Raw genomic sequence first — 16,156 nt, 5'->3', positions numbered from 1 at the left:
CTCAATTCTATCATTAAGCCAAACAGCTGAACGTGGCCTATCAGTCTTTTCAAGACTGTTGGCTATGTCTACCCCGTAAGGGATATAGACGTGATCATATGTATGTATGTATGTATGTAGATAAAACTCTTTATTGCACCATAAGAGTAAAAAATACAAAACAGCACAAAACAGACTGATATGGTACAAAGGCGAACTAGATGCTTGACTTACTTTTAGGACCCTTGGATTGAATGAGTCAGGTTTTTACACGAAGCAAATCCAGTCTGAACTCAGCAATTTTAGTAAGGGAACCTAACTCATATAGAGAGAGAGCTAATAGCATTTAATTCAATTGATTTGTTCTCAGTTCTGACCGACAGTTCCTGCAAGATATTGCACGAGGAGTTGGCTCTGCAGTGGGTGGTGGCAAGCGGGGCTACCAGAGATCTGGCTATGCACAATTCTTGGTAACATTTCATTACATTTTTACGAAGATTATATCATAGAATAGATATACATACATACATATAGTCACGTCTATATCCCTTACGGGGTAGACAGAGCCAATAGTCCTGAAAAGACTGAATGGCCATGTTCAGCTGCTCGGGTTAATGATGGAATTGAGATCCAAATAGTGACAGGTTGCTAGTCTAAAAAAAGGATCGCAATTTTATATGCCCATCCCTTAGTCGCCTTTTACGACATCCATGGGAAAGAGATGGAGTAGTCCTATTCTTTTTTGTATTGGTGCCGGGAACCACACGGCACTCATAGAATAGAATAGATTTATTTTCAAAATTAGATACAAGGAATCACTTATTGACGTCACATCACTTAAATCTATTTATAACTACTACCGCTTCCAAAGCGCATTTGTAGAAGAAGCGGCGGAGCAAACTACACTGCAGCGTTTTCATCGGACGTCAATTTACAAATATAGATGTATTAAATCTACATCGTGGACGTCATAGTATGAACTTATGCCACTTACAGGTTTTCACAGACAAACAAAAGTGTAATTAAAATATTGTCTGGATATGTAGTTTCGATGAGTAAAATGTATCTCGTAACACAAGCCTCGAACTTACTTCGAGGCTAACTCAATCTGTGTAATTTGTCCCGTATATACATTCAGTCAGAAAAGTATCGGGAATGGATTATTTATTTATGGTTCCAAATTCAAATTTTTGTTTTTTTTGTTGTTGTTAGATTGGCACAACTGTTTTTTATTTTGGCGCGGAGTTTGAGTTGCATCTGTTGTTTACATTAAATACAGTGCTATTTTTAGTTATATCATATCTAGTGTGTATTGCTAATTTCATAATGGATAAAAACATCGAACAAAGAGTTTGTCTTAAATTTTGCATTGCCAATGGAATATTGTGTTCGGAGTCACTGAAAATGTTACAGAAGGCTTACGGTGAATCGACTTTATCAAAAACTCGTGCTTATGAGTGGTACAAAGCGTTCAAAAGCGGTCGAGATGTGATGGAAGATTTGCCTCGCTCTGGTAGGCCATCAACGTCTGCAACTGAAGTTAACATCGCATAAGTGAAGGAAATAGTGACTGAAAATCCTCATTCAACTTTGAGAGAGATAGCCACCGAACTTTCTGTATCTCACGAGTCGATCCGTACCATTTTAACTAATAATTTGGGTATGAAACATGTTGCCGCTCGGCTAGTCCCAAAAGACCTAAATTTTTTTCAAAAACTCAATCGCATGAGAGTCGCTGAGGACATGCTAGAACGAGTCAATTCCGACCCAACATTCATGAAACGCATTGTTACTGGTGACGAGACGTGGGTTTACGAGTTTGACATGCAAACTAGTCAACAAGCTTCGGAGTGGCGCCTTCCAACTGAACCGAAACCGAAAAAACCACGCCAAAGTCGTTCAAAAGTCAAAGTCATGTTGACTGTTTTCTTTGACTATCGCGGTGTTGTGCACTCGGAATTCTTGCCGGAAGGTCAAACGGTAAATAAGGAATATTATTTGAGTGTTATGCGGCGTTTAAGAGAGCAAATCCGACGAAAAAGGCCAGATTTGTGGAAAGAAAATTCTTGGATTTTGCATCATGATAATGCACCTTCGCACAAGGCCATCATTGTGAACGAATTTTTAACCAAACACTCAACAAATACCATCGAGCAACCACCATATTCACCAGATATGGCTCCAGCCGACTTTTTTCTTTTTCCTAAACTCAAATTACCACTTCGTGGCACCCGTTTTCAATCGGTAGAAGACATAAAAGAGAATTCGCGGCGAGAACTGACCTCAATTCCGGAAACAGCGTTTAAAAAATGTTTTGATGATTGGATTATTCGTTGGCGTAAGTGTATCGTTTCTAAAGGAGCATATTTTGAAGGTGATAAAATAAATTTGGATGAATAACAAACAGTTTGTGTATTATTGATCTTTTCCTGCTACTTTCTTGACAGAGTAGTATTTATTTTAGTTTCCGGAAGGCATTCAGTTACTCTTGCATCTTGAATAAAACCATTATTTTCAATAGTTTTTTCAGAAAATATTATGCGCCGCCTTGTGAACTTTGGCGTTCATGAAATACACCGACAAAAGAATACAGGTTTTTTTCGCAAATCCCACGGAAACTGTAGATTTTACCGATATAAAAAATACCCTATGTTCTTCTCTAGACTCATAATAATTATACATACGCAAAATTTCAAAATGTTCGGTTTAGTAAATAAAGCGTATAGAGACAATAAATAATCTTATTTTAAGACACAGGATTCGTAGTTTTTAAATAATATGGAGTACGTGGAGATGTAGTGTAAAATTCCGATTACTTTAAGCGATATTAACACTAAAAATATAGATTTGTATATTGGTTCCCGGCACTAATACAAAAAAGAATAGGACCACTCCATCTCTTTCCCATGGATGTCGTAAACGGCGACTAAGGGATAGGCTAACAAACTTGGGATTCTTCTTTTAGGCGACAGACTAGCAACCTGTCACTATTTGAATCTCAATTCTATCATTAAGCCAAATAGCTGAGCGTGGCCATTCAGTCTTTTCAAGACTGTTAGCTCTGTCTACCCCGCAGGGGATATAGACGTGACGGTATGTATGTTAATAATATGGCATGTTCCAGGGCCCTGTTCGAGCTGATGGTGAAGTCTATGGTGGAATATCTATACTGGAGCGGCGCCCACGAAGCGCCGAGGAAGGCTCGCTTCCCGGAGCAGTTCACGGATGATTTGACCACACTTGTCAACAATGTCACTTCGGAGATCATTTCTAGGTATTTATTTTTGACCACCTAAGTCCGAATGTTGAAAGAACCTCCCATCTTTCTAGTTACTTATCCATTTTTTTTGTTATCAAATCCCATCATCTGACCATCCGACCATCCGCGCTGTACCTTGTGCGATAATTTATTTTAATTTTGACAGCTCTTACATACATACATACATACATACAATCACGCCTCTTTTTCACGTTAGGCAGAGACTACCTCTTTCCACTTGCCACGATCTCTGCATACTTCCTTCGCTTCATCCACATTCATAACTCTCTTCGTGCAAGCTCGGCGGTTTCGGGTACTCTTGACCTGACCCTTTACCAGGACGTCCTTAATTTGATCAAGATAGATTTGATTTGATTTATATAGTGTTGTTATAATAAGTTATCGATGCGATTTCTTACGACAATCAATTTTACAATTTTTTTTTTACTTTCGTGAATGAGTCGCCAGATGGGCTTTTGGTTTTGATTTGTATGCACAAAGGGGCTTTCACTTTCTACGAAACATGCTTCTTCCTCTGGCTTCCCGTCCCGATTGCATCAACACCACTCTGCAGATGAGCCCGGGGTATGCCTTTGACCATAGATACTAGATTGGGTTAATTAAACAGGTTTTTACACGAAGCGACTCCCATCTGACCTCCGCAACCTTTGCAGGTAATCCTTACCCGTATTGGATCCATGGTTACACATCTAACACTGAATGTGATGGTTTCCTCACGATGTTTTTCCCTCGCCGTAAGAGCATCAATTAGAACATACATACATATGATCACGTCTATATCCCTTGTGGGGTAGACAGAGCCAACAGTCTTGAAAAGACTGATAGGCCACGCTCAGCTATTTGGCTTAATGATGGAATTGAGATTCAAATAGTGACAGGTTGCTAGCCCATCGCCTAAAAAAAGAATCCCAGGTTTGTAAGCCTATCCCTTAGTCGCCTTGTACGACATCCATGGGAAAGAGATGGAGTGGTCATATTCTGTTTGTACTGGTGCCGGGAACCACACGGCATCAATTAGTATTCAAACTAATGTACCTACATAACATCATTCGAAATCACAAAACCATTCATACTTTATTCTACAAAATTTACCCATTACAGATACGGCAAGAACAGCCGGCTAACGCAAAGCCTGAACAACAGTTTAGCGTTCTTCCTGTTCGATCTGCTGAGCGTAATGGACCGCGGATACGTGTTCAACTTGATACGGAGTTACTACAAGCAGATGTCGGCCAAGATCGCATCGCTGCCTGATGCGGTACCGCTTGTTCACTATAAGGTACGCTAAATGGAATTTGAAAGTGCCGTGTGGTTCCCGGCACCAATACAAAAAAGAATAGGACCGCTCCATCTCTTTCCCATGGATGTCGTAAAAGGCGACTAAGGGATAGGCTTACAAACTTGGGATTCTTTTTTAGGCGATGGGCTAGTTACCTGTCACTATTTGAATCTCAATTCTATCATTAAGCTGAACGTGGCCATTCAGTCTTTTCAAGACTGTTGGCTCTGTCTACCCCGCAAGGGATATAGACGTGACGATATGTATGTATGTAAATGGAATTTCACCATCACATATATATATATATATATATAGTCACGTGAACATCCCTTGCTGGGTGGATAGAGCCGACTATCTTGATATCTTAAGGCCACGTTCAGCTGTTTTGCTCAGTGTTCGAATTGAGATCCAAATAGTGACAGGCTGCTCATCGTGTAAAAGAAGAATCCCAAGTTTACAAGCCTTACTTAGTCGTATTTTTGTATTGACATCCCTTGGAAAGAGATGGAATGGTCCTATTCTTTTTTTTATTGGTGCCGGGAACCACACGGCACTTATATCTTCGTATCGTTACCATATACTTTTCTTTTGTAGCCAACTACACGGCAGTATTTTATATTGGTTTAATCACATTTCATCATCAGATCAACTATATTTTATGTCTATGATTTCAACTTATAACCATTTTTCTTCCTCAGCTCGCGTTCCTTCGCATAATCTGCTCCCACGAACACTACGTGTCCCTTAATCTGCCGCCGGCTCCCAGCAGCGGTCCCGGGACTGTCTCCCCGGCGCCATCTTCTCATTCCCTGGCGTCCCAGTCCAGTGTATCAGCCGTCCAGCATCAGTTGAGCCACGAGTTCCGTTCAAGGCACTACATGGCGGGGCTCTTGCTAACTGAGCTGACCAACGCTTTGGAGCTGCAGTGAGTGTTTATAATCCATTTTAATCAGCTTTGGTTTCATGTATTTTTGAAAGTAATTGTCGTAATGATAGAGGAGGTCGTCCGAGGAAGATAATAACTTATTTATTTTTAATTTTATTGCCTTTTGAAAAAGAAAAGATGGCTGAGCTGATAAACAATTCTCTCCATAAACAATAAGTAGGTACTAAGTATTTTTAATCTATTTGGACTGTGTCTCCGGCACAATCTGGTCACTCTCTGGTGATCTGCCCAGTCCAGCGTATCAGCCGTCCAGCATCAGTTGAGTTCCGTTCAAGGCACTACTTGGCGGGTTACTTGTTTACTGAACTGACCAACGCTTTGGAGCTATAGTTAGTGATTTCATAATGCATTTTGATTTGATATATTATTGTTAAGACGGAGCACGTGATTCGAGGATGTGAGTGGCTTGTTTATTTTTAATTTTATTAACTTATCAAAGATATCTGAAGTGACCAATCCCGCTTTTGGGATGCAGTAAGTACTTTTAATCTATTTCTATTTCCAAGAGAATCACTTATCTTTCATTAGATTGTTTTAACTATGCAATATTAAGAAAGGCGCGTCCACCATATAATACACATTTCACGCAATCCGATATTCCGCATAAATGTCCGTAAAACCCCAAACCGGTCGCAATGTTTTTTCGTCTTTTCCTTTCGCCGTTTCGACAATTAACATGAACATTTATCACAGGAGCCCAGTGCTACAAGGCGCGGCTGTAAACAGCGTGGCCGCGTTGCTATCAGCGCACGACGCGGACACACGTCTGTCGCGGCCGGAGGTCCGCGCGAGACTGGCCGCTCTCTACCTGCCGATACTGGGCGCCGTGATGGACGCGCTGCAGCAGTTGTACCGCGGCACTCACGGGAAAGGTAATCTTTAGGGCGGCATCTCTACGTCACACGTCAACAGCCAATAGCAGCAGGGATACAAGGGACGTCGACCAATAGCAGCGCAAACTCTAAATGAAGCTACAATACGAGACTGGCGGCTTTCTAACTTCCTATATTGGGCGCTGTTATGGACGTAGTTGTACCGTGGCACTCATGGGATAGGTAATCTACAGGGCGGCATCTCTACGTCACACGTCAACTGCCAATAGCAGCAGAGATACAAGGGACGTCGACCAATAGCAGCGCAAACTTAACTTCCTATACTGGGCGCCGTTGTGGACGCGCTGCAGCAGTTGTACCGCGGCACTCACGGGAAAGGTAATCTACAGGGCGGCATCTCTACGTCACACGTCAACAGCCAATAGCAGCAGAGATCCAAGGGACGTCGACCAATAGCAGCGCAAACTTAACTTCCTATACTGGGCGCCGTTGTGGACGCGCTGCAGCAGTTGTACCGCGGCACTCACGGGAAAGGTAATCTACAGGGCGGCATCTCTACGTCACATGTCAACAGCCAATAGCAGCAGATATACAAGGGACGTCGACCAATAGCAGCGCAAACTTAACTTCCTATTTTGGGAGCCGTTATGGACGCGCTGCAGCAGTTATACCGTGGCACTCATTGGATAGGTTATCTATAGAGCGGCATCTCTACGTCACACGTCAACAGCCAATAGCAGCAGGGATCACGCAAAGTCGACCAAACAGCCAATAGTTACACTTGCCACTATCTCTGCGTACTTCTTTCGCTACATCCACATTCATAACTCTCTTCATGCAAGTTCTTGACCTGATCTTTCGCCAAGACGTCCTTAATTTGATCAAGGTACATTGTATGTATAATTGTATAATCATTATTTTGTTTCAGACGTTCTTCAACTCGACAGCGATCTAGGCCAGTTCGGTAATTTGTATTCGGCACCATCGCCCGATGGAGAATTCAAGCAGGTAATTTTAATACCTTTCTCACTGTAGCGGGAGCGATGATTTGGCTCGACCGCCACCAAAGGGAAGATCTTCCGCCAGGCTAGGTGTTAAGTCTGGGGAACCGCGCGACAGACGATGTTGTGTCGGAAATTGTTTTTATGCTCCAATCCATGAAATCTTTGAAATCGCGATTTAGATTCTTCGCTGCTATTGGTTGAGCGCGTCGATTTCTTCACGATAATTGACAGTAGTTGTTTGGTTGGATGTTGTGACGAGTGGCGTAGAGATGTCGCCACACTCACCATGCCTAAGTAACGCTTTGATGATGAGAGAGACAATAAGCTCGTTCTCTTTTGCTCTTGACATACATACATATTATCACATTTATATGCCTTTCGGAGTAGGCAGAGCCAGCAGTCTTGAAAGACTGTTAGGTCACGTTCACCTCAAAGATAAAATAGAAATTCAAATAGTGACAGATTGCTAGACCATCGCCTTAAAGAAGAATCCCAAGTTTATGACATACATAGAAGAGCTCTTTTTTGCACCAAGATAAAAAGGAAAATCAGAATATTTTTAAAAAACAGGCTATGAGTTACAATGGTTAAATCATAACTCAATATTCCATACTAAAACATTTATTCCATTCCGTTTTACATGTTGACGAAATAAAATAAAATATAGGCGCCTTCTCTAAGGCGATGGGCTAGCAACTTGTCGCTATATTCATCTCAATTCCATCATTAAACCATTCAGCTGAACGTGGTTATTTTATATATACCTAAAATTCTCGTGTCACAATGTTCGTTCCCGTACTGAGAATCGGCCAACATCAATTTTTCATACCCCTTAGTGATAAGAGTTGTCCACTCTTAACATTTTTTTTTTAAATAAAAATTTAAAATTATATATATGGCAAAACAACGTTTGCCGGGACAGCTAGTATGTTTGTATGTTTCTCGTACTGAGAATCGGCCAACATCAATTTTTTTGATACCCCTTAGTAATAAGAGTTGTCCACGCTTAACATTTTTTTTTTAAATAAAAATTTAAAATTATTTATATGGCAAAACAAAGTTTGCCGGGACAGCTAGTATGTTTGTATGTTTCTCGTACTGAGAATCGGCCAACATCTATTTTTCATACCCCTTAGTGATAAGAGTTGTCCACTCTTAACATTTTTTTTTAAGTAAAAATTTAAAATTATTTATATGGCAAAACAACGTTTGCCGGGACAGCTAGTATGTTTGTATGTTTCTCGTACTGAGAATCGGCCAACATCAATTTTTCATACCCCTTAGTGATAAGAGTTTTCCACGCTTAACATTTAAAACTAGAAATTACTTAAAAATTTTTTTTTTTTTGCCTTTCCCCAGAGCGGCCGAGCCCCTTTCAACAGCGAAACCAGCCGCAACCTGCTCATGTGCCTGGTGTGGGTGCTGAAGTGGACGGAGCGCGGCGCGCTGGCGGCGTGCGCGGCCGAGCTGCCGCCGGCGCGGCTGCGCGCGCTGCTGGCGCTCATCGACCTGTGCTTCAAGTGCCAGGAGTATAAGGTACCTATTCAAATTCGAAATTCTAAATTTTATTGCCGTGTGCCGTGCGGTTCCCGTGGTGGCACCAATACCAAAAAAAGAATAGGATTCTACTCCACTCCATCTATTTCCCATGGATGTCGTGAAAGGCGACTAAGGGATAGGCTTACATACTTAGGTAAACCACTGAACGGATCTTCGGTGCCTTGTGGTTCCCGACACCAATACAAAAAAGAATAGGGTTACTCCATCTCTTTCCCATGGATGTCGTAAAAGGCGACTAAGGGATAGGTTTATAAACTTAGGATTCTTTTTTTAGGCGACAGGCTAGCAACCTGTCACTATTTGAATCTCAATTCTATCATTAAGCCAAATAGCTGAACGTGGCCTTTCAGTATTTTCAAGACTGTTGTTTCTGTCTACCCCGTAAGGGATATAGACGTGATGATATGTATGTATGTATGTTCAAAATTTTTATTCATTATTATAGGATACTTCATATCACTTGATAATTGGCAAAACGTATGGTTGAATAACATTGGTTGACGTCAAATAAATTACTTAAAACTAAGTTTACTGCCGCTTCCAAGGCGTCAGTGCAGAAGAAGCGGTAGCATGTGTAATCATCGTGGAAATACAAGAAATGATCGGACATCGTGGTACAAGATAGATTCAAAGTTGTGTATATTAGTTTGTATACTAACCGATGCTTTTACGGTGAGGGAAAATATGGTGAGAAAACCTGCACCTGTAGTAAGTAGGTATTTTAAAAGAATGTAACAGGAGGGTCGCCATATGATGTTGGGAACGGGCAATTAATGAAACAATCACGGTCGAGTAAAAACTAACGTTTATTTGATTGATAATTTTCTTATATACTAAATTGATTTACCTGGAGGGGGATGTAGGTACTACATGGTGTCTGCTTACATCTAATTCGATAATACTCTGTTATTTGTTAAATTCCAAGAATTGTCTTTGTTACATGTCGACAGAAATATAATATTTAATTTATATTTTTAATAAGCTCTTGTTACATTCCTTTGATGTACCTACCTACAACACACCTTCGGGCAGCTGGATGTGTAAAAATGGATCCAATTCGGGTTAGGTTCTCCTGCAAAGGTTGCGGAGGTCAGACGGGAGTCGCTTCATGTTAAAACCTGACTCACCCAATCCAGGATCCATGGTCAAAAGCATACCCCGGGCTCCTCTCCAAAGAGGTGAGGATGCAAGCGGGACTAAAGCCAGGAAGAAGAAAGATAAAGAAAGAAAGGGCTAATAACAATTTACTGCCACTTCGTTAAACCTGTGTTTCCAGTGCAAATAGTATAAGGTATGGTTTGAAATCCAAAAATGATGAGAAAGGAAGATAAAGATAGGGTCGATAAATTGATAATAATTTATGTCAAAAGTGTAATAATATGCTGCCGACGAGCTTGCATGAAGAGATTTAAGAACTAGGATGATGCGAAAGAAGTATGCAGAAATCGTAGCAAGTTAAAACATTTAGTCTCTGCTTTAACCCAACCTGGGTAAGAGGTGTGATTTTATGTATGTAAGGCTTCCCTGAAAAAGTACCCTCTTTCATGTCTCTAATCTAATCTAATTTGTCTCTCAACAGGGCCGGAAAGAAATCATGAAGTGTGCCCAGCAGAACGTGCGCAAGACGACCGATATCAAGGCCAAGCTGGAGGACGTTATCCTGGGACAAGGGTCAGCCAGGTCCGACTTCATCATGAGGAGAAAAGGTAGGATTATACTAGTCTACTTCTAAACTTGACATTATAATTTATTGTGATATTGAAAATGTGTTTTCGGTCTTCATATGGACGTCGAAGAGACGGTACCTTAGTTAGAATATGGGTTTAAGACCTCAGAGGCTAAAATTAGTCATGCTATATTAACTATGCGAAATCTTTTTACAGCATGTAAAGTGTCACTTTCATGCTTATAAACTCAATGGTTCGTTCGTCGTTAAGCGATGAGTTTGGATGGTCAATTAAAGGCGGACCGTGCTGTGATTAAGTATAATAATAGTTTCTTAATTAAAAAAAAAATACTGATTATTTCCCTTAATTAAGTATAAAATAATATAAGTAAATAAAAAGGCACACGGCCGACCTTAGTGTTTAGCACAACCTTTACGTCTTTTACAAAAGCAAGCTGTAATACCTTAGGCGTTTTCAAACCTGTAGATATTTTCTTTGCCCTTCAAAATTGTTTTTTTTTTGTGTCAAGTCAATGGTTTCCTTCCCCATAAAGTCTATAACTTACGTTTTACACGAAAATGGTCACAGTTCCCTCTTGCAAAAGTAGTAGAACCTCAATAAATGATTGTTTCTCACCGTAAGACATCAAGAATTCGCGTCCTAAACTATCTCTCTCTCCGTCTCGCGATATTGCGCAATTTTTTTGTATACGAATTAACCATAATTCACATTTTGCAAAGTTAGTCGTAGAATCAACAATGTTTCTCACCCCTTAACGTATAAAATCCACACTTTCTACTAGTCTAGCCTCGCAGTTAGTGGGCGGTAGTGAGTCTCGTAGGAATACATATAGACTTTTATTACCCTATCAAATCATCTTTTTCGATCACATATCTGTCAATGTCAAATATCTACACTGACCACCAATACGATAGTCACTGTAAATTCCATCTTGCGAAGTCAGTCGAAGTCTCAAACTATGTTAGTTTCTCACCCCCATTTTCTCGCCCCAATCCACATTTTTACATCAATGTTGGAGTCCAGTCTCGCAATAGTAGTTTTGCATGTTCTGCTCCCTATCCCCGCATGCCCCTGACGTGCCTCGTGACTTCAGCGGGGTCTACTGCAGGCTGCAAGCGCGAGCGATGGCGGAAAGGTGAGTGGAGCCGCGGGCGGGAGCCGGTCTCGCAGCAAGCGAGCGGAGCGCCCGATCTGTCCGCTTCGCTCGCCGCTGAAGTGTCGTTGACCTTGTTGCACGCTTTGGAGACTATTGTACAGGTACTTTTATAACTCATTATTAATTTTGAATTCTTTAAAACCAGGCTCTTTTTTTGATTGGGTGCCAATACCCTTCTGGTGGCTGCTCAAGGCAAGAAGTATTTGCGATAGGTATACCTGAGACTTATTTTAAAACCGCGAAAGAGAAGTGGAAATTTTTGGGGTAACTGCGTTGAAGCTATATCTTGGATTGCAACAAGATCATCACTAAACTTCACTTCTTTACTCTTCAATTCTTTTTCAAAGTATCGATTCTTATTTTGGCAGTGTGATTTATTTGAAAATATCTTTCGTAAGCTGTTTATAAATAGAGCTATTACTTACATGTAGGAACCTATTTCTACCTAATACCTATATTGAATTTCAGACATGCAGTAATCTGGACTGCGGACAAAGCGTGTGTACCGCCGCGTTGCAAGTGATATTACGCGCGTTACAACGCAACCAGAGCACGGTAGTGTTGCAGCACATGTTCGCGAGTGTTCGCGCGCTCATCGCCAAGGTACTCGTTGGTATTTTAAGTTGTCTCTTTGGCCTGAAATTTGTCGTGAACTCCTAATTGAGGTACCTAGTCTGAGTACTAATACCTAAAACCTGTAAAAATGAAGAGAGACAAGTGTTTGTACTTTTGTATGGCAAAAGAAAGATATATGATAACATATTAAGTGTTTTGCACAGCACAAAAAGATATTATTGTGTTAAAAGACTTTGCCTTATTTTAAACTTTTTTCCTTGCATTCTACTATTTATAAATAATCGAATATTAAACGCCCGATATAAAATACAGGTACGTCACATGCGCGTTTAACACCTTTATTATTTATAGATAGATGTTAAGGTATAATTAGATATACACACACCTCACACTCGTAACACAAGTCTCGAACTTACTTCGAGGCTAACTCGATCAGTGTAATTTGTCCTGTATATATTTATTTATCAATCCCCGGTGTGGTGCAGCTGGGCTGGTCGTGCTGCGGCGAGGAGTCGGGCACGTGCCGCGTGCTGCTGCGGCACTGCGCCGCGCCCGCGCCGCCCGCGCGCGCGCACGCCGCCGCCACGCTGTACGCGCTCATGCGGCAGCACTACCAGCTGGGCAACGTGAGTCTCCGCCGCTCACTGTCTTACAGGCTCCAGGCAGCACGCCGCCGCCACGCTGTACGCGCTCATGCGGCAGCACTACCAGCTGGGCAACGTGAGTCTCCGCCGCTCACTGTCTTACAGGCTCCAGGCAGCACGCCGCCGCCACGCTGTACGCGCTCATGCGGCAGCACTACCAGCTGGGCAACGTGAGTCTCCGCCGCTCACTGTCTTACAGGCTCCAGGCAGCACGCCGCCGCCACGCTGTACGCGCTCATGCGGCAGCACTACCAGCTGGGCAACGTGAGTCTCCGCCGCTCACTGTCTTACAGGCTCCAGGCAGCACGCCGCCGCCACGCTGTACGCGCTCATGCGGCAGCACTACCAGCTGGGCAACGTGAGTCTCCGCCGCTCACTGTCTTACAGGCTCCAGGCAGCACGCCGCCGCCACGCTGTACGCGCTCATGCGGCAGCACTACCAGCTGGGCAACGTGAGTCTCCGCCGCTCACTGTCTTACAGGCTCCAGGCAGCACGCCGCCGCCACGCTGTACGCGCTCATGCGGCAGCACTACCAGCTGGGCAACGTGAGTCTCCGCCGCTCACTGTCTTACAGGCTCCAGGCAGCACGCCGCCGCCACGCTGTACGCGCTCATGCGGCAGCACTACCAGCTGGGCAACGTGAGTCTCCGCCGCTCACTGTCTTACAGGCTCCAGGCAGCACGCCGCCGCCACGCTGTACGCGCTCATGCGGCAGCACTACCAGCTGGGCAACGTGAGTCTCCGCCGCTCACTGTCTTACAGGCTCCAGGCAGCACGCCGCCGCCACGCTGTACGCGCTCATGCGGCAGCACTACCAGCTGGGCAACGTGAGTCTCCGCCGCTCACTGTCTTACAGGCTCCAGGCAGCACGCCGCCGCCACGCTGTACGCGCTCATGCGGCAGCACTACCAGCTGGGCAACGTGAGTCTCCGCCGCTCACTGTCTTACAGGCTCCAGGCAGCACGCCGCCGCCACGCTGTACGCGCTCATGCGGCAGCACTACCAGCTGGGCAACGTGAGTCTCCGCCGCTCACTGTCTTACAGGCTCCAGGCAGCACGCCGCCGCCACGCTGTACGCGCTCATGCGGCAGCACTACCAGCTGGGCAACGTGAGTCTCCGCCGCTCACTGTCTTACAGGCTCCAGGCAGCACGCCGCCGCCACGCTGTACGCGCTCATGCGGCAGCACTACCAGCTGGGCAACGTGAGTCTCCGCCGCTCACTGTCTTACAGGCTCCAGGCAGCACGCCGCCGCCACGCTGTACGCGCTCATGCGGCAGCACTACCAGCTGGGCAACGTGAGTCTCCGCCGCTCACTGTCTTACAGGCTCCAGGCAGCACGCCGCCGCCACGCTGTACGCGCTCATGCGGCAGCACTACCAGCTGGGCAACGTGAGTCTCCGCCGCTCACTGTCTTACAGGCTCCAGGCAGCACTGCGTTTCTGCACTGCATTGAATATGTTCAGTGACGCATTGTCGTTGTATCTTCACTTTTAGTAGACCATTATCTTATATATATCGTTCCCGTAATCCACCAAAACGGCTTGACCGATTCTCATGAAATTTTGTGATCATATTAAAAATAGGTTTGCGAATTGGCCAACATCTATTATAGAGTATAAGGGTTGCCCACCCTTAACATTTTTTTAACTAGAAATTAAAAATTATTTATATGGCAAAACAACGTTTGCCGGGACAGCTAGTTCTTATATACAATCTCTTATTAATACGGCTCCTGTGCCAACCTTGTAAATTTGTCTCTTGCTTCTCATTATACCAGTTTCCTGGTGGATAGTTTTTAATTATCTATATCCCCTTAGTAGTTAGAGCAGTATAGGGTAATTATCCGGTCTTAAACACCAACATAAAGAAATCCAACAAGTTTAAGAACACGAGCGCCGCCGAACGTGGTCTTTCAATCTTATAAATACCCAGCTCTTGGGTGTGAGTCTTTTACAGTCTTCTAAAAGAAATTATTAGGACAACACATTCACACTCCATGTAATGTATTCCGACAGAACTTCAGCCGCGTAAAGATGCAAGTGACGATGTCCCTGTCTTCCCTCGTGGGGACTTCCACCACCTTCAGCGAGGAGTCTCTGCGGCGGGCGCTGAAGACTATACTGGTTTACGCGGAACATGATACCGATCTACAAGGGACTACCTTCCCGGAACAGGTAAGTTTGTAAACCTTACCTTTAACTTTTCTATATTTTTACTAGAAAGAAAAGCCTTGTAATTAGCGTCGGCCAAGACCTTCAAGAAGAAACCTACAACGCGCTTTAGACAACGCGTAAAATATTTACTTGTGTTATTTATGGGGTAACTCAAGGATATTGTTTCATCATGACCTGTTCCGGGTTCAAACCCCACCACTAAGCTCAGATGTGGGATACTACCACTGCAGGAAACAGGTCAACGAAATTATCGTCAAATAATTACCAAGATTATGTAACAATTCAAATCTATACGCGTATATGCGGAATAAGATACCAATTAAACTATAAGAAAAAAAACTTCATAATGTATATTCGAAGGAAATTCTTTCAACAAATACCACATTTATCCACATCCACACTAATAATAAAGAGGAAAGATTTGTATTTTTGTATGTTTGTGTGGAATTAACTCAAAAACTACTGGTCCGATTTTGATAAAATTTGGCACAGATATAGAATAGACCTTCAAAAGTGACATAGGCATAAATTTGTTTTTACTCTTTGTTTATTTAAAAAAAAAACACAAAAATATGTCCACCCGTGCGAAGCCGGGGCGGGCCGCTAGTTATAATAAAATATATTTAAAATAAATTTTGATGTTTATTTTACAAAGTCCACGACAAAGCAGTCGGCGATCATGTTGGTAAGAAAATTTTGTCGATGAAATATTACCCTGCAAGTTTGCAAATCCGTCTGTCATCCCGAACGAATGACCTTCTGAACGAGTCACTTTAAATCATTATTGAAACCTTTTAAATTCCACAATTTGTAACTGCTATTGCTTGTTACTCCTATGTAAGTTTTTAGAGATATTCGGATGCAGTTCTGGGTGTTGTGTTTGTGTTCCAATGAATCTAGTTTAAGCCAATTCAACTCTGTTAAAAATATATATTTATCCAACACTTTTTATTTACCGAAATCATGATACGTCTCTACCTACCTCTACGTATGCACAAAGTTTCATACATGTTACCAATTCTATACAATAATGA

The 16,156-nt window shown here is 42.9% G+C and overlaps 2 protein-coding genes across 3 annotated transcripts in view; one reads left to right on the top strand and one right to left on the bottom strand.

The window, feature by feature from the left end:
* The window catches only part of LOC106136883 (prolactin regulatory element-binding protein), a 199,624-nt gene that overhangs the window by 70,363 nt on the left and 113,105 nt on the right, over positions 1–16,156 (bottom strand). The window lies entirely within an intron of this gene.
* The window catches only part of LOC106136872 (dedicator of cytokinesis protein 7), a 44,936-nt gene that overhangs the window by 16,342 nt on the left and 12,438 nt on the right, over positions 1–16,156 (top strand). Inside the window, exons 18-29 of the mRNA XM_013337535.2 lie at positions 350–449; positions 3,104–3,253; positions 4,361–4,538; positions 5,237–5,463; positions 6,178–6,356; positions 7,246–7,325; positions 8,681–8,857; positions 10,461–10,587; positions 11,663–11,826; positions 12,194–12,328; positions 12,787–12,927; positions 14,964–15,122. Coding sequence (XP_013192989.1) covers positions 350–449; positions 3,104–3,253; positions 4,361–4,538; positions 5,237–5,463; positions 6,178–6,356; positions 7,246–7,325; positions 8,681–8,857; positions 10,461–10,587; positions 11,663–11,826; positions 12,194–12,328; positions 12,787–12,927; positions 14,964–15,122 — 1,817 coding nt within the window. The remainder of the gene's footprint in view (positions 1–349; positions 450–3,103; positions 3,254–4,360; positions 4,539–5,236; positions 5,464–6,177; positions 6,357–7,245; positions 7,326–8,680; positions 8,858–10,460; positions 10,588–11,662; positions 11,827–12,193; positions 12,329–12,786; positions 12,928–14,963; positions 15,123–16,156) is intronic.

This window comes from Amyelois transitella, chromosome 2 (assembly GCF_032362555.1).
Source record: "Amyelois transitella isolate CPQ chromosome 2, ilAmyTran1.1, whole genome shotgun sequence".
NCBI lineage: Eukaryota > Metazoa > Arthropoda > Insecta > Lepidoptera > Pyralidae > Amyelois > Amyelois transitella.
The sequence above is the reverse complement of the archived record's forward strand: the minus strand, read 5'-3'. Positions and strand labels throughout refer to the sequence as shown.